Raw genomic sequence first — 18,893 nt, forward strand, 5'->3', positions numbered from 1 at the left:
TTTATATATGGAGATAAAGATGAAAGTAACTGCCTAAAGTTTTTGCAAACTGGTGATTGATCTCTGAGACTTTGTTGTAAGCACACCCAAACTACAGACTTCTTTAGTTGGTTCACACCAGGACTATATCGACACAACACAGACATCTTAACAATATGAGAGAATTATGTTTATTACATACATTACCCACCACTATTTTAATCACAACCTTGTGTGATAGAACAGGACCTTAGAGCGCTTACACTATACCCCATACTCTGTAATATTTATCTTTTGGAAAGTTGGGATACCTTCCCTGTGTTTAGCAGCTAAAGATACTATAAGTGTCATGGGAGTGTTGTGGGTGTGTGCATGAAAAGCTCTGTGTAATTCTAAGTTGTGCACACCAGGAAGGAAAGCCTCTTTCTGATGTATCTCTTGAACCTAGCAAGGGGCTAATGCAAGTACTGATACTAATGATGACAGTTATGACTGCTAGCATAAAATTGATAAGCAGCGTGGGTTTCTGCTTGCACAGGCATGAACGCCTGCATTAGATGAACAGTCTCGGATTAATATCAGGTAGTAAATCTGGATTCCTTGGCTGCCCGTAACTACAGCTACTTGGCGTGCAACTCAAAATAAGCACCATAATTTCACAGCAAGTGGGATTTATAGGAAGTGGGAAAATAAAGAACAAGTGCCTCTTGTCTGTAAGTAATGTAAGTGCATATGGTAACATGATGCTTAAAACTATATTTTACAGATTACAAATTAATATATACTTATATACTTAAATAAACAAGTTAATAACTTATACAATGAATCTTAAATTGAGAATATTAAAAGTCAGGAAGCCATTTAGTTATATTCTGCACACTTGGTAACACACTGGTAAAGCAGAGGCTTATACTCACCTAATACTGGGATCTTATTACTGCTGCCATGTATGCTATCGCCTGCTACTGCAGAGATCCTCACTGTGTACTGGTTTCCTCTGGTCAGGTTACTGACAGTCACTGATTCTGATGTGACGTTAAACCTCTGAGGTGGATCTCCCAACACTTCCACCAGATATGAACTTCTGTTTCCTTCTGGAAGCTGCCAGATAACATTTACTGTGCTGCTGTTTATTTTATAGGCTGTTAGATTTGTTACCTTGGAGGGTTCTGCAATTGGAACATTACATTCATTATGTTTTAAAAAGAAAAATATTGAAAAATGGATTAATGCACAAAAATCATATTCCTGATTTACCTCTTTATAGTAGCCTGGTCTGATCTACATGGATATACTGTATATTTCTTGCTTGAATTAAAAAAGAAATGAGTCATGTATAGATTTTCCTATCAAAGAGAATTATAATTTACAAATTAGCCTAATTATCAATAAATGTAATGGCCCCACACAACTGAACACTCTAACCCACCACAATTCTCGGTGACAAACCCTCCTCTATTGCGCCAAATTATCATTGCATTAATGCTAGGGCAGCTTCTCTGATAGGCAGATGTCTGTAATGTGTAACATTTAAAGTTTTACTACTAATAGTAACAGTGAAAGTTTTCACTGCAAGTTTCATACCGAAAGTCGTACTGTGGTTAACCTTAATCTGCTCAAGCCAGGGCCTGGCTGGCAACTTTTAGCCTGGGGGGCAAATGCATGCAGGCATCCCTGGCAGAGGAGTAGCATGTAGCCAGGGTGCCCGAAGAACGTGCGTGCTATGGCACCCCCCTCAAGTGTTCCAGGGAGGAGGCGGGTCCATATGGGATTAATGTTAGGTAAAAATAAAGATTAGAGGCAACCCCCTGCCGTAGTGCCCATATGCAGTGCCCCCATGTGCCACAGGAGAGGACCCCCTTATGCAGGCCTCCAGTTGTGCCCCCAGTAGTGATCCCCCCTATGCAGTGTCCCTTGTGCCCCCAGTAATAAGCCCCTTATATAGTGCCCCCAGTAGCAGTCCACCCCCCATGCAGTGCCCCCAATAGTGATAACCCTTATGCAGTGCCCCTTACATAGTGGCCCCAGTTGTAGTCTCCCCCCTCTGCAGTACCCCCAGTATTGCCCTTTATATAGAGCCCCCAGAAGTGGTCCCTCGATGCAATGCCCCCAGTGGTAGTACACTCCCTTCTATGTAGTGCTCCTAGTAGTAGTTCCCTCCCCCCTATGCAGTGTTCCTAGTAGTAGTCCCATCCCTTTTGTAGTGCCCCCAGTAGTAGTAGTGCCCCCCTTGTAGTGCCCACAGTAGTAGTAGTCCCCCCTTTGTAGTACCCCCAGTAGTAGTAGTCCCCCCCTTGTAGTACCCCCAATAGTAGTCCCCCCATTGTAGTGCCCCCAATAGTAGTAGTAGTCCCCCACCCCTCTTGTAGTGCCCCCAGTAGTAGTAGTCCCCCCCTTTGTAGTGCCCCCAGTAGTGGTCTCCTCATTGTAGTGCCAGACCCCCCCCCAGTAGACACGTAATAAAAAAAAAAAAAAAAACCACTTACCTGAATCCCCGCTCCCGCCGCTGCCATCCACTCCTCCGTCTGTCCTCCCTGGCCGGGCCGCTCTGCATTATGGGAGAGACGTCATGACATCATGATGCCTCTCCCACTGCCCACTGCGGGAGCTGGAAGATGAAGTGGCTCCTGCAGTTGGTGCAGCAGCAGCTAATGAGAGTCTGACAGACTCCCATTGGCTGCTAATCAAAACAAACACACAGCTGCTGGAGCCGGCGGCTGTGTGTTTGGCACTTGTGTAGCGCTGACCGAATTCCGTCCGGTCAGCGCTATACACACGGTGCAGCCTGTGTCACAGTGACACAGACTGCCCACGGCCAACATGACGCTGCGGCCCGGGGGGCACATGGCACCCTGCCCCCCGGCCCAGCCCACCACTGGCGCAGGCATACTGCGAGGGCAGGAGGTGATGAAGGGATCCATATGGATTCCTCTTAACATTGCATTCCCATTTCGTATAGAAATGAGAGGGCTGTTTGTTCAAACCGCCAGGTCCTGAAAACTGAAAGCTGGTAAAGATATATGTATATATATATATATATATATATATATATATATTTTTTTTTTTTTTTTTTCTTAATATTCCCTTTTTAGGCTGGGAAGAAGGCACTTAACCTTTTAATGCAGATATAGATAACAGCACAGTACAAAAACAACACTGGTCGATGTTTAGGTTCCTTTTCGAACCTTTTTCAAGACTGATTATAAAAGTCATCATACACCCATATTGTATAGTTGTAGCTGGCTCTCTCATAAACCAACTGACATGGAGACTCAATTACGCTGTCTGCACCAGCAATATGGGTTTATGATGACTAGTATAACCAGTCTTGAAAAAGGTTCACAATAAAACCGAAACATTGACCAGTGGTTTTTCTGTACTGTGCAGAAAAACCAACAAGCTCCCCAAAGTTATTTTTGGTACTGGTGTGAGTGCAGGACTTGAGTGGATATTATATATAAATATATATATATATATATATATATATATATGAAATAGTATAAATATAGAGATGATACATCATTTAAAGAGCATACAGCAGCAGTAACACTTTTGCTTTTAGGCTAAACTAATCTGACATGACAGTTTAAACCCTGCTCATGTTACCTTATAGTGGGAGAAAAGTCCAAAACTTTGAGTCATATTTATAGTGGTGCCTGGCCCTAGTAAACATGCAGGAATTATAGATTCCACATAAGTTGTGCATTTTCAAATATCATTCTCGTAAAGCAGGAGCTAATGCCTGCATTCATTAAGTTACGATGTGCAATGCTGTCCCCATACCCGGTAAATATCTAATATATATAATTATGTGTACTTAGGGCCTGATTCAGACCCACTCGCGAGCTCATGCGCAGGCTCAAGCCCCGAAGCGAGCGCAAAAAGCACTCGCACCGAGGCACGCATCAAACAGGGCGGCTGTAGATTTTGATCGACAGCTCGCCCCATTTGGTAAGTGGGGAAGAGGGGTGGCTTGGCAAATGGAGGTGTTCCTAAAGGACCGACTGCCATTTGTGGGTGGCCCTACTGACATCACTCGTGATGTCAGTAGGTGGACTTCCTGCTCTTATAGAGCAGGAAGTCCACTGGGGCTTGTGGCAATGAGACCCTACCGCAAGGGTCTCGTCGCAAGCCTGATGGTCGCGACCATCATGACCATCACATGGCCACTCGCTAAGGCTGTGGGTGGTCACCCACAGCTTAGCAAGCGGCTGACAGGCCGACAACAAAAAAATGCCCTGATTCAGAGCGAGCGCTCTGTCAGAGCATCCGGCTCTGAATCAGGGCCTTAGTATTTTTGACCTGTCTTTCACCAGATTGCGAGCTCGAAATGTGAACTGCATGGGTACCTATTACTGTGTGCCTTGTGTTGTGGGGCTTTATTTTTCCTGTTATCTCCTTCATTCTCATCTTTCTACACCTCTGTTCCAATCTTTATTATTACATCTCTCTCCCCCTTCTTCCTCCATCTCTCTCCATATCTCTCTCCCTCTTCCCTCTCTTCACATCTTTCTTAACCCTGTCTCACCCCATCTCCTTCTCTTTTCTCTCTTTCCCCTTTTTTTCTCTCTTTCCTTTCTCCCTGCCTTGAGTGTTCTTTCTGTCTATCCTTTGCTGTCTCTTCCTCTGATAGTGAGAATACTTTCTCCGGTCCCTCCCTGTGTCATTGTTATCTATTTCTTCTGTTCAGGAAGTACTTTTGTATTATTTGAATGTATTTTGTAATATTTTGGACCATGCGCAGTATGCATAATCACAAATGTCCCCACCCATGCATCAGCCTGCATGGTAAAGTGTGCAAACAGCAGTAGTTGGCATAAAATAACTGAGGTTTTCATAGAACAGAGGGCATATAAACCTCTATACAGTGATGGATGGGGTTAATAAAAGTGAAAGGAGTGGTAATTTAGGATTGACAGTTGTTAAGTCACAGGGATAGGTTGTTTGTTGTTAAGGGGGAGTGGTTACTGGGCTTATCAGTAATATCTGCAGGATATTCAGCCTATTTGATTCTGATCTCGGCAGGAAGGGAAGTCAAATTCTGTGCTCTGTCAGATTGATTATTTATTTGCCTCTCAATTACTTCATTCCTTTTAAATCTCCTTCATTCCTTCTATATCTTTTCTCTATTTCATTTACTGTTTTAATCTAAGTCATATTCTTTTGCTCTGTCAATTTTTGAGTGCATATTTGTCTCTCATTTGCTAAATTCCTTCTAATTTTAATATCTTCTCTCTCTTCTTCATTACTTATATACTCTCCCCCTTTTTTCTTTCTCTTATAGTGATTATATCTAGGTCAGATCACTTGCCCCCTTTTATTCCCAATTGCCCAGATCTCTCAGCTTATTAAGATGCCTGGGGCATCCCCAGCATGCCCGCTCAGTCCTGGCTCGCCTGTCAGGTGATTTGCCGAGCGGGACTCCTGCTGTGCCCCGCTGGCCCTTCCTACCCCCACAGCACATATGCCTGCCATTACTCCCGGCCTTCTTGTTGGGCAGACATGGAGTCTGCCCTGCTGCAGCTGCCAGCATCTGCTGGTGGAGAGGCGCACGCCCATCGCAGGCGTGTGCGACTAGCTCTCCACGTAGAGTTGATAGATACTACAGCCAGTTCAGCTGCTGCCCAGCCCGGGATTTCATCAGGTGGGCATGCAGGAGGTCACAAACAGGCTCATAAGCGGGGCAGATGAGAGTCTGTAATGGCTCCCGCACCCGTGCCCATTTTGTCTGAAGGTGGGTGTGGCCAACGTTCATCTTCGCTCAGACACAGGGGGAGTGGCCAGCAGCAAGCAGCCCACAGCACTGCAGGTTTGATGACTGCTAATGGCATGGGATTCCTCATGCCTGAGGCTGCTATTTCCTCTCTGTGGTTACAGGGGCTCCAGGATTGATAGGTCCATTAGACATCTCCTCTCTTCCTATATCTCACCGCAGTATTCTGGTGGTGCCATGTGCATTACACTGCATTATTATAGAGTGACTGGGGTTGAATCACAGTATGGGATTCTGAGAACATTTCCCAGCATCATCCGCCTGTCTGTCTAATGCAGCCAGATCTGGGGTGGTGCTTGCCTTGCCCTTCCGCCTTAATTATTGCCCCCTCTGTATCTTATGGGCAGCTGCGCCTGTCCCCCTGGTGATCCAGTGGGGCATGCGCGGTTTCTCCTATGTCCCCTCAGCTTTTGCTGGGTGCGCACTGCTACTATTGGCATGGGTGCCAGCCGCAGGCTCTGGCGGTGCTCTCCACCTTTCCCCCGGCTGTGTCCTGCTATTTAACATTGGAGAGTGCTGACTATACACCTCGTGGCAATTGGTAATTACTGTGTATTTAGAAGTACATGCACTTTCAATAATACATGGCTGAGGATGATACACATAGTGGATAAAGTGCTAATTAAATTAGTCCTTTCTGCTATTTATTAGGTGTATATTGTAATGTCGGTGGTAAGTTATGCAGCGTGACTCATTTTTGTGCTATGCATTGTTTCCTCAGAAGGTAATAAGCCCTCCTCGCTCACAAACTTTATTGGACTGTTCGCAGTTGGCCAGTCATTGCCCACAAACCAGATTATTAATCAATACTATTGGTAGAGCAATATTTCATAAAGAATGCATAGACTATGTCTACGTGTTAAATGCATTGTAGCACTTGTTATCATAAGCCAGCATTTCAGGTAAGACTGCACTTTTGCGCCTTTGTTCTTCGGTTCTCCTGGTGCATCCTCTTATTAGATTATTCCATATATAAATTTTAGCATATTATATTCTAAAATTATGTCGGTACATACAATACAGATATTTTGATTATAATATTGAATTTATCCATTAATGACTTCAATCTTATAAAGACCATATCACCTTCAAACTCATTTATTATAGCAATACATATGCACATAGATAAAACATGAGTACGTGGTGTATTCAGCAGATAGTATATCACTAACGACAACTTCACTAAAAGTTGTGAAGTATTACTAATAGCATGCTTAAACAATATTCTCTACATCATAAATGTACTGCACCACTGTACATGTGTATTCCTAAATTAAATAGAGATTGGGAGTGGCATGGGACCTAATGGGCATGTATTGTCCTAAAGTGAGTAAGATCCCCCCAAGTTGTTGTCATCTTGTGAATTGGTAACACAGGCTCATAGTCTATAATTTCCAATATACCTGGAATTATTTTCAAGGTTGTCTAGCTCTATGTTGTCATTGAGACCATTTGGGGGCCGGGAAATTTAATCTACTATCCGAAATGCTCCTAAGTATTGGGGACCTATCACCTCCTCTTCAATTAAGCTTAATTTGATTGCTTGCTTTTATAGTTAGAATTTTTAGACCACCTTTTTGACATAAATGTAAATGCCTTGGAAAACTAGGTGACTGTAGTCCTTGGGGTATATCTCATTTATGTTCAAATAACCGCATATTTGGTGTATGAATAGTGCAACCCAAATATTGTATGCCATAACTGCAGTTAATGGCATGTATAACAGGTTTTGATTGGCAGTTCAGAATACCTTTCAGCTGGAATACCTCTTTAATCGGATATCCATCTTTAGTAGTGCGCGTAATCTGGGCTCCTGTTCCCTGTGGCCTGTGTCCCTGGATGGTTCTCTTACCCATGGGAGGGTATCTTTCTATAACACTGACTATGACAGCTTTGTCTAACTCTAAAACATTAGCGAGACATCTGTGTTACATAAAGGACTGATATATCTGCTTGGATTATTGTACAAACATCGCACTGGAACTTTGCCTCCTCAGTCACAGAAACTGGACTAACTGAATATTGTTTTAATCTTTGCACTTTTGGGTTGACAGTTTTTACTTGAAATACATGTGCATTAGACTTTAGGTGACCTACAGTAGTTAAATTGAAGTCTCAGCCCCGTCCCTTATATAGAAATGATCATATATATATCTTGCATACAGAACCAGTTTTTGATCCGGGTCCCCCACCTCATATGCAATGCTCTTCAAAACCCTGGCATAACCCTGGTTTGGGCTTTTCCCTAATGCCAGATGCTGTGGGCTCCTCCAGGCTTAGAGGAGCTGAGACAGCCTTTTGCGGCAGCATTAATGCAGGGTTGCAGTGTCAAGATGCACCTGCTGTCCCTGCGGCCTAGGGGTGCTGTTGCAATAGGGGGTGTCCTCGTCTGTGCCTCAGCATGTGCCACTTGGGTCCACTCATTCAGCAGTTAGGTAGGATTTGTGGTCTGTGCCTGTTGCTTACTCTGTCTCTTTTTCTCTTTCCACTGCTGCCCCAGAGCAGCCGATTCATAACCTGACTTCAAGGGAAACTGGGAGTTTGCAAGATTCTGCCTCTGTGTTCTTTGTTTCAGACTTCAGTGTGGTCGAACACCTGCGGTTACTCCTACCACCCCAGGGATCTATGGTATCACTCCTGTTGCCAGGCCTGATGTCATCAGCACAGCCAGTAAACCTTCCGATTATCAAGCTGGCATGCAGTCTGGATGTCGGTCCTTCAGACTTTGAGAGCCTATCTGGCTTTGTGGCAGCAATGAGGGACTTTCTTGCAGAGTCAAGGCTCGGCAGGAGATACAGGCTCTGTGTAGATGGGAGTCCAATGCCTATTGAAGATATATTTTAGGTGGACTCATGATGTGTAACGTTGTTTGTGGACTTGAGTGCTTTGGCTAACTTGTCACCATGCTGGTGGGGGACTCGAGGGACTTTGCCCTATTTTTTGCCCTGCTTAGGACCACGTTTGAAAATAAATAGTATAAATGAATGGAGACTAATAAACAGCAAATAATAAGAGACTGTCTTTACAAACAAAATAAACAGATCCATCAGATTTTTTGTAGGTTTTTACCTCGGGTCAAGTCCTCCTTCCCCCTTTTCCCTCCCCCTTCCTCATTTGGCGATGTTTTCTATAGTAACATGTTCCTCATATATTCATTTGTGTGTACTGCAGGTGATTTCATAGTTTTTCTTGGCCAATCTAACTGGTTGGTCACTTATATATTTTGGCTGCACAGTCCCGTTTTTCATCCGGTTTCTCTATTTTCTCATGGTAGGGTATGTTGTGGGATGTTTGGTTGCCCAGTCTACAGTTGGCAGCAGATTTCTTTGGGTGCCATTGGGGTTAGTGATCTGTACCAGGCTTTCTTGGGGTGCAGGTTCAGCGCAGTTGCAATTAACAGGGCCTGTAAACTCGTAAAAAGTGGGTGGTCAAACACGTTTTTGGAGTAGGGTGGGATGGTGGTGCACCATTCAGCTACTCAGAGTCCAGGATGCCCATTTGTTTTTGCAGTGCGGAGTTAGCCTCACGTAGGAGGGGAATTGTTTTTCCTGGAGGAGCAATTTTTAGTGTTAGGGGTTTAGTTAACAAGGTAGTATGGCAGCGTGCCTGGTTCCTTAATGGGAACCATGTGTGACCAGCAATCTGTAAAGCATCCATATTGCTGCAGTAGGAGCAGTGCACACCCTTTCAATGCACTGGTTACGCTGGTTTCACCCTACTGGGGTCAGCGGCACCTCTCATATGGGAGGGCCAAAATGGTGCATTGGTATCGGTGCTGTATACTGCTCACTTGCTAGAAAGGGATAGTTGGCCCTTTCAAGTTTTATATTGGAATGGGTGTCTTACTTGCTTTGAAAGGGAGAGTTGGCCCTTGCAAGTATCTCACTTACCATTGTGGGATAGTTGGGCCTGGTAAGTTGTGTGACATCTTTTGCCTTTTGCCTAAGTCAAGCTGGCACCAGTGGTTTGCCATTCTTTCCTCTGCCACCATACTCATTGTTATAAATAAATAAAGCAGACCTATTATTTTAAATGACATTAACTTGGTCTGTGACCTTGGTTCAGAGCCAGACGCTCTGAAAGAGCGCTCGCTCTGAATCAGGGCATTTTTTTTTTCTTGGAGTGGCCTACTGGCTGCTCACATAGATGTGGGTGACCACCCACTGGTATAGCGAGTGGCCAGGATGATGTTCGCGATGGTCAAGAACATTGCAACCATCAGGCTTGTGATGAGTCCCCTGTGGAAGGGTCTCATGGCCGCAAGCCCCAGAGAGCTTCTGGCTCTAATAGAGCTGGAAGCTCTCCCACTAACATCACTGGTGATGTCAGTGGGACCGCCCACAAATGGCAGGCATTTGCATGGGAATGTCGTTAGCCGGGTATCGTGCATGTGCACAACAGAGCCGGCTCCATTGTGTGCATGCCCAGTGGGCAAACATCAACCCGGTTGTGAGCGCTCAGCACTTGCGACCGGGTCTGAATCAGGCCCTGTGGATTTATTTTGAGAAAATATGGTTGAAAGATCTTGTGGTTAGAGCCATCATCTGGCAATAGAGAGTTTATAATTAGGGAAGTGGGAGAAGTGGGTGACTGCACTGCTCTTGCTGACCCAAGTGTGTTAATGTGAATGTTGTGAATTTTTTTCCTCATTAATGTCAGTGGGGGCTGTCAGTGTCAGTGCACAAAGTGCCAGTGCATGTCTGATTCTCAGTGTGCTTGTCAGATGCACAAGCTGTGGAGGAATATATAGTAGATAATACAGGGCCACAGACTTGAATATTGGATTGTAGCATTAGTTAAAATTTCTGCAGCCCTTCCTTGGCATGTGTGGCTCAATAGACTTCACTCAGACTGTGGGCCTGATTCAGAGCCGGACGCTATTTGCGGACGCTCATTCAGAAAAAAGGGGCCGGCTATTTAAATTGAACGCTCACTCTTTGTGGTCTGTTAACGCCTCTATGTCTAAGCGAGCGAAATAAACATGCGCTCGCTATTTTGTAAAGACGCCCCCTGGCCGCTCGCATCATACATCATCTCCGCTATTTATTAGATTAATTGAGTACATCGAAAGGCGTATGAACTGCTTGCAGTGCTTGTGTTAGCATTTTCCTACAGCAATCATGTGAGCAGTTCAGGCTAAAAGACAACCAAGTGACATGGTCAATGACGCTGCTTTGTTAATTATACACACCCTTAAAATGCCCGTTTTGACAGTTTGGCATGCCTGCGTTCGGATCTCCACTTCCCATTTTCAAGCACCTTCCCCTGTTACCACCCACAAACGCCTCATCCTGTTAATCAAATTAGTAGGCATTCGCTCTTTTGTGAGCACACGATTTCCGACTGCACTGACAAGTTGACGCATGCGCATTACAACCCATACGCATGCGCAGATGTGCGAACAGCGCTCGGAGCGAACGAGCGGCAGCTTACTAGCGGCTCTGAATCAGGCCCTGTGTGAGCAGCTTCATCTAGTGCCAAAGATGCATAAATAGACCAGGGGGAGTAACTATACAGACAAATAGAAAGATACTAATCCTTGCAGTCACTTTTGATGTGATTCAGATGGATTTATATATATGGATGGTTGGTGCTGGAGCCCTACTAGCTGTAAATGAAATATTTACACTCCTTACTTACAGAGGTGATTTTGTCAGGCAGATCACAGAATAATCTAGGGTGGCATGTCATCTATACATGTTGAGCAAATATATTAGGAAATACAACAATGAAATAAAAGTAGTATATTAGTAAAAATACAAATAAATGTTCAAATGGAATGTATGGAAAATACATGTTACAGAGTAAGTGTATTGACTGATCATAGCATAGTCCTGGAACACTTGGGAAAATAGGCCCTGTTGCAGTCATATACATTGCAGCTACAGTAGTCATGAGAAAGCACCAAACCATTAAGGCAACTCTACAATGAATATCAATGTACAACAGCAGGCCACCATTCTGCAATCAGCATTCTGTAATTTCCCAATTACAACTACAGCAGTGCATCTATTAACCACTTGCCTGGCACAGTCGTATCAGATACGACCATACCAGACTGGGCTTTCCCTGACATGGTCGTATCTGATATAACCAGTCAGAAATGGCCACTAGGCGGCTATGGGAAGTTAATTTTCCCACTGCCGCCTATATCAGAAGGATCTTCTGGTCCCTCTACACCCACGGCTCCCCCTCCTGTGTTTTCCGATCACTGCTGGCCACAGTGATTAGGCACCATCGGCACCTCCCTCCTGGCGCCACTTCAATAGCAGAAGCAGCCAGGGCTCATGCTGCTTCTGTGACCCGATCACTGTGGCCAGCAGTGATCAGGCATCCCAGCTGGCCCCACCCCCTTCAGTGAGAAGTACTGCTGCTATGTATCGAGGCCACCAGCGGAACACCCTCCTGCTGCAGCTACGGGAACACACAGTGATCAGGGTGATCACTGTGTAGAAGCAGCGGTGGTGGCTGTGGTAGCTGCTGCTGCTGCTATGTATCGGAGCCACCAGTGGAGCACCCTCCCACTGCAGCTCTGGCATAACAGTGATCACATAGTGATCACTAGCTGAGTAGAAGCAGCAGCAGTGGCTCTGGTAGCCGCCGCTGTGCTATCGTCCTGGCCACCAGCGGAACACCCTCCCGCTGCGGCTCCGACAGTGATCACATAGTGATCACTGAATGTGTAGAGACAGCAGCGGCGGCTCTGGCAGCCGCTGCTGTTCTAGGTATCCGGGCCACTCCCTCCAGCCTCAGCTGCTCCTCCTCCTCATCCTCCCCCATGATGCCCATTTTTATAAGGGCCAGGCCATAATTATATATATATATATATATATATGTCTCTCTCTCTCTCTCTATATATATATATATATATATATATATATATATAAAATGTGTATATATATATATATATATATATGTATATATATGTGTGTGTGTGTGCAATCCACACTGCGGCACTCCGGAATAAACAAATCACACATGGCTGATTAGGCACATATGTGTATATATATATATATACATATATATATATATATATATATATATGTATATATATGAAGTCAGGTGCATAAATATTGGGACATTGACAGAATTTTCATATTTTGGCCTCTATTCACCACCACAATGGCTTTGAAATTAAACAAACCAGATGTGCTTTCACTGCAGACTTTCAGATTTATTTTGAGGGTAATTACATCCAAATCAGGTGAATGGTTTAGGAATTACAACGGTTTCTATATGTGCCTCCCACTTTTTAAGGGGCCAAAAGTAATGGGACAAACTAAACAATCCTAAATCTAACTTTCACTTTTTAATACTTTGTTGCAAATCCTTTGCAGGCAATTATAGCCTAAAGTCTGGAATGCATAGACATCACCAGACGCTGGGTTTCATCCCTGGTGATGCTCTGCCAGGCCTCTACTGCAAATGTCTTCAGTTCCTGCTTGTTCTTGTGGCATTTTCCCTTCAGTTTTGTCTTCATAAAGTGAAATGCATGCTCAATTGGATTCAGGTCAGGGGATTGACTTGGCCATTGCATAGCATTCCACTTTTTAGCCGTAAAAAACTCTTTGGTTGCTTTTGCAGTATCATTCGGGTCATTGTCCATCTGCACTGTGAAGCATCGTCCAATGAATTCTGAAGCATTTGACTGAATATGAGCATATAATATTGCCCGAAACACTTCAGAATTCATTCTGCTGCTTTTGTCAGCAGTCACATCATCAATAAATACAAGGGAACCAGTTCCATTTCGCAGCCATACATGCCCACGCCATGACACTACCACCACCATGCTTCACTGATGAGGTGGTATGTTTTGGATAATGAGCAGTTCCTTTCCTTCTCCATATTCTTCTCTTCCCATCACTCTGGTACAAGTTGATCTTTGTCTCATCTGTCCATATTATGTTGTTCCAGAACTGTAATGGCTTTTTTTTATGTTGTTTGGCAAACTCTAATCTGGTCTTCCTGTTTTTGAGGCTCACCAATGGTTTACATCTTGTGGTGAACCCTCTATATTCACTCATGTGAAGTCTTCTCTTGATTGTTGACTTTGACCTACCTCCTGGAGAGTATTCTTGATTTGACCAACTGTTGTGAAGGGGTTTTTCTTCACCAGGGAAATAATTCTTCTGTCATCCACCACAGTTGTTTTCCGTGGTCTTCCGGGTCTTTTGTTGTTGCTGAGCTCTCCGGTGCGTTCTTTCTTTTTAAGAATGTTTCAAACAGTTGATTTGGCCACACCTAATGTTTTTGCTATCTCTCTGATGGGTTTGTTTTGATTTTTCAGTCTAATGATGGCTTGCTTCACTGATAGTGACAGCTCTTTGGATCTCATATTGAGAGGCGACAGCAACTGATTCCAAATTCAAATGTCACACCTAGAAACAACTCCTGACCTTTTATCTGCATAATTGATAATGATATAATGAGGGACTAGCCCATACCTGTCCATGAAATAGCTTTTGGGTTGATAGTCCCATTACTTTTGGCCCCTTAAAAAGTGGGAGGCACTTATAGAAACCATTGTAATTCCTACACCGTTCACCTGAATTGGATGTATTTACCCTCAAATTAAATCTGAAAGTCTGCAGTTAAAGCACATCTTGTTTATTCATTTCAAAGCCATTGTGGTGGTGAATAGAGGCCAAAATATGAAAATTCTGTCAATGTCCAAATATTTATGCACCTGACTGTATATATATGTATATATATATATATATATATATATATATATATGTGTGTATATATATATATATATATATATATATATATATATACGTGTGTGTAAGCAAGAGCAGTTTTATATTTGTATATATGTAAATATATATATATATATGAAGTGTATGTCTCCCTGTGTTAGCAGTAAAAATTGTTACTGCTAACATAGGGACACATACACTTCATTGGACTGAATAGAGTTTTACCACTTGCTTGGCACTGGGTCTCATCATTTTTACACATTGGGAGTATATGGAGCATCTTCATATTTAAATTGATATTAAGGAATCTGGTTACATTTATTGGTTGAGAAACAACCATCTAATCATTCCAGTAAAATTGTTATAAGAACTACCTGGCTTTTAAAAGCCTTTCTAGGAATTTCTCCCTATCAAGGGACAGAAAATAAGCTTATACTACAGAGTGTTCTAATCAGTTCCATATCATCAAGTGTTTGTTCAGACCAGTTCCATTTTTGTATTTACCCCTATGAAGCCCCATAGGTGGACGAAACACGTAGGGTCATCGCTTTGAAAAACCTGCACCTACCACGTAAGAAGTCCACCTAAGAGCTCACACCTGTAAAGGTGTAGGTGGCAGATAACATATTTCCATCTGTACTGGGGCAGGTTTACTAAAAGTTGTTTTAAGTTATTTATGTTTTGATTTGTATTGTAAATTGTTTATATTTTTACCTCTGTTGATATACCAAGAATAAAATATTCAGGTATAGGAATTATGGGCTACCATAGGGTTTTTATTTTATGAACAATATCCAAAACATAAACTTATGGTGATTTGAAGACTAACTAGAAGGTTGTGTTTGACCAACAGCTAATATTGCAATAAATCCCACTAACTGTTGGAAATTTCTTCTATTCAATTAATACTTATAAGTTGTAGCACACCAAAGGTACCCCTTCTCTTCCATTTCTATTTTTAGTTCCTCTACTTGCAGAGGTCCACCTAATTGGTGCAGCTGAACCAATAGTGGTTGAAACACGTTGGTGGTTATATTGGACGCACACCCAGACGGGAAAGGTAACGCTCTATAGGGGGAGCTAAATAATACCCCTATATGTGTTAAAGTGTACCTTTCTCAAAAGGTCATATTCAGTGCGCTTCGATTCTACTGTTTTAATTATATTCCAATAAAGTGTAAATGATTTTATGCTATGGTGGCAACCCTCTTTTTGTTTTAAATGGACACATACCATAAGAAGTCTGCATAAAAGAGAAGCCACATCTAAAGAAGGGATATAATTGAAAATTTCTTGGAGTGATGAATCTGCAGTGAACTGGTTATATTTTTATTTATTTTTTAAAGGATTCTTTGATATAATTTCATAAGGATTGTCTTGTATATCCACAAGCACAGTGGTATATTACAGCCACCTACGTGGACCTACTGAACAGTGACATTTTTTCACTTACTTTTAAACAAAATTATCATGGACACGGAGACTGTTACTTCTTTGAACTATTACTATATTCTAGAGTTGAAAATCGAATGCCTATTAGGAGCGCATAGAAACATTTTTGTTTGTTTGTATACTGATATTGGGGTGATCTGTGATAGTCACCATTGTTTCAGTGCTGCCCTATTTAATGTGGATCGCATTTGTTGAAACAATTTTTTGTACACTTACGTGTATAGGTAGCTAAAAATGAGCTTCTCCCTTTTATTTTGCCTTCATCAACAAGAGCAGAGACCAGGAATGCATAATAACACCCAGGTGTGAGGCCTCCAAATGTATACGTTGTGTTCACAGTTGCAATGGATGCTGGATTTCCTAAGATCTGGATGAGATAAGAGCTTGTGCTTCCTTTCGGTTTCTGCCACATCACAGTTATAGAGTTGGGTGTGATACTCTCTGCCATAAGGTCCTGCACAACATCAGGTACTGAAAAATAAATTTATATTCTTTATAGGAGCATTACTCAATAACCTGGATCCATAGCAAAGTATGCCACATTAATAATTGCATGAACATGATGCAACTGACATTATTAAGACAATATTCTTATTTCCCATAGCTAATACAGTGAGAAAATTGCACAGCAGTTTGTTACAGAACAAGTTGCTTTGTTAAAACACCAAATACATAGGTAAAGATTGTGGGTAAACTTTACTGTGACCACTACATTTAAATCTCCATAAAATACCATAGAGGACTAAGAGGAAGAAGGTATAACAGAGTACACTATCATAAACAATAAGATATATACAGAGGTAACCTATCAAACAGCATAGCCACTTAAACAACATAGCCTGTCTCCGCCCCCTGTCTGCTGTCCTCCACCTTGATCCCCACCTCCCCCATCATGGCTCCATCCTGACCCCTCCCCCCATAGGCTTACCCTACTCTTCTAAGGCTGCCCGGTCTACCTTGGAGTGTGAACTTTTGGGGCTCACACAATGAGGAGAAAGGACCACCTTGCACAATTATTTTTTTTCAATTTATACATATATATATATATAGAGAGAGAGAGAGAGACAGACAGAGAGAGAGAGAGAGCATTCTGTGTGGAGGGGCACTCGTAATGAAGATTAATGATGCTGGGGTGCAATCCATAGTAATTATGCAAGCAGTGACCCCCTCTTAAACAGAGATCAGGCGGCACTCAGCGGACTTCATAGAAATACAAGGTGATTAATTCCATAAACATAATCAACATTTCAAGACAACTAACATCCTTTCATTAAATCCTGATGAAAAGACATTAGTCATCTTGAAACATTGATTATGTTTATGGAATAAATCACCTTGTATTTCTATGAAGTCCGCTGAGTGCTACCTGATCCCTGTTTAAGAGGGGGTCACTGCTTGTGTGTATATATATATATATATATATATATATATATTGTATATATTAACTGAGAACCTGTGTGTGTGTGTGTCTGTCTGTTTGTCCTTTATGCATGGCCAGAGTTTTGGCCCTTGTTCCACCAAATTTGGCAAGGTGGTATAGTTTGACCAGGATTAGCTATTTGCCTAAGTTTGAACTTTGTCAGGGCCACACACTGTCATACATTCCCAAAAAACCAGGACACTCTTAAATTACACAGGTTCTGCGGCCGAGGGGCTGGCTTCATACACAAACTATAACACTCTCCATTCCAAAGTACTGTGTTATATCACTTTCTAACAGCTGCAAACATGAAATACAGAGTTACTGTAGTTAGCCCTTTGTGTTTGCATGATAAATTTTAAACAGTGTGCAATATTAGCATTTCACTCACTGTCTCATCTTAAAGTAATCACCCTGGGGGTCAATGCAGAGTGTCTGGCAGGCTCATGAGCAGCTCAGCCCTCAATACATTCAGACTGTGGCAGACAGCATAATCAATTAGCAATCTTGAGTTCTGGCAAAGCTTAGCATGCAGAGATTACAAACAGCAGGGGAGACTGATTGCAGCCACACAGTGCCACTGTGGATGGGCTCCATACTGGTTGGGAATGGAACTCCAGTCCCGACATTCTCCACCTGATTGCAGCACTACTAGACATGGCCTTCAATGTTGGTCTGCAGAGAGATTTCAGGAAGTGAATCACCTGCGGATGCAGTAACAGGGATCACGCAGATTCCTGATTATCAATGATTGACAGTTTGCTGCCATTTCTGGGTAGGGAGGGGTGGCGATAGCCTCCGTTTCTGAAAATGGAGGCATGTCACTGCCATAGGGGGTAAATAGAAAGGCCAGAATCTATGTAGGCTGACCGAGATTTCCTAGCCTTTTTTACTCATCTGCGGTGGCTGGCTTGTGTGACCCCATGGTCAGAAGGGAGCAGCAATGAATTCATGCTGCATCCTTGGATGCAACTTGGACCAGTAATGCATGCAGATGGTGTGACACTTCCCGCTGCATTACCACATTACAGCTATCACAGCTGCAATAGCATATCCATCCATAGCTGAATCACCCCCCTGTTTTGCAGTGATTTCTGAAAGTCGTGATTTTTATGCTATACTTATTTATATTCTGTAAGTCAGTCTGCTTCTTATATACCCCATTCCAAATGGTAAGAGAATATGCCGGCCTGCACTATCATTTACTACTAATTTGCAGAGAACCAAGCACCAAATATCATCATCCAGCATCAGATTCTCACAATTTTTTAATTCTAATTAAGTTCCTGCGGTGGTGATTCTGCTGTGCTGTGCTGAGCTGACCTATCTGTCCAGTGTTCATCCACTCCAGTGCTGAGCTGATCTATCTGTCCTTTATCCATTCACTCCAGTGCTGCTAATGTATCTGTCCAGTATCCACCCACTCCAGTGCTGCTGACCTATCTGTCTAGTATCCATCCACCCAAGTGCTGAGCTGACATATTTGTCCAGTGTCCATCCACTCCAGTGCTGAGCTGACCTATCTGCAGAGCTGGCCCTAGCCAATTTGGTGCCCTAGGCAAGATTT

General features: G+C 42.9%; 1 protein-coding gene across 1 annotated transcript in view; it reads right to left on the reverse strand.

Annotated features, from left to right (window-relative positions):
* Positions 1-16,354, reverse strand: part of LOC148542667 (receptor-type tyrosine-protein phosphatase eta-like) — a 190,887-nt gene extending 174,533 nt beyond the window's left edge. Inside the window, exons 1-2 of the mRNA XM_088467628.1 lie at positions 16,123-16,354; positions 897-1,148 (exon numbers count right to left, since the gene is read on the reverse strand). Of these exons, the coding sequence (XP_088323754.1) occupies positions 897-1,148; positions 16,123-16,354 (484 nt within the window). The remainder of the gene's footprint in view (positions 1-896; positions 1,149-16,122) is intronic.
* Positions 16,355-18,893: the final 2,539 nt, after the last annotated feature.

The sequence above is a fragment of the Taudactylus pleione genome, unplaced genomic scaffold, assembly GCF_031769625.1.
Source record: "Taudactylus pleione unplaced genomic scaffold, aTauple2 ptg000010l, whole genome shotgun sequence".
Lineage (NCBI taxonomy): Eukaryota > Metazoa > Chordata > Amphibia > Anura > Myobatrachidae > Taudactylus > Taudactylus pleione.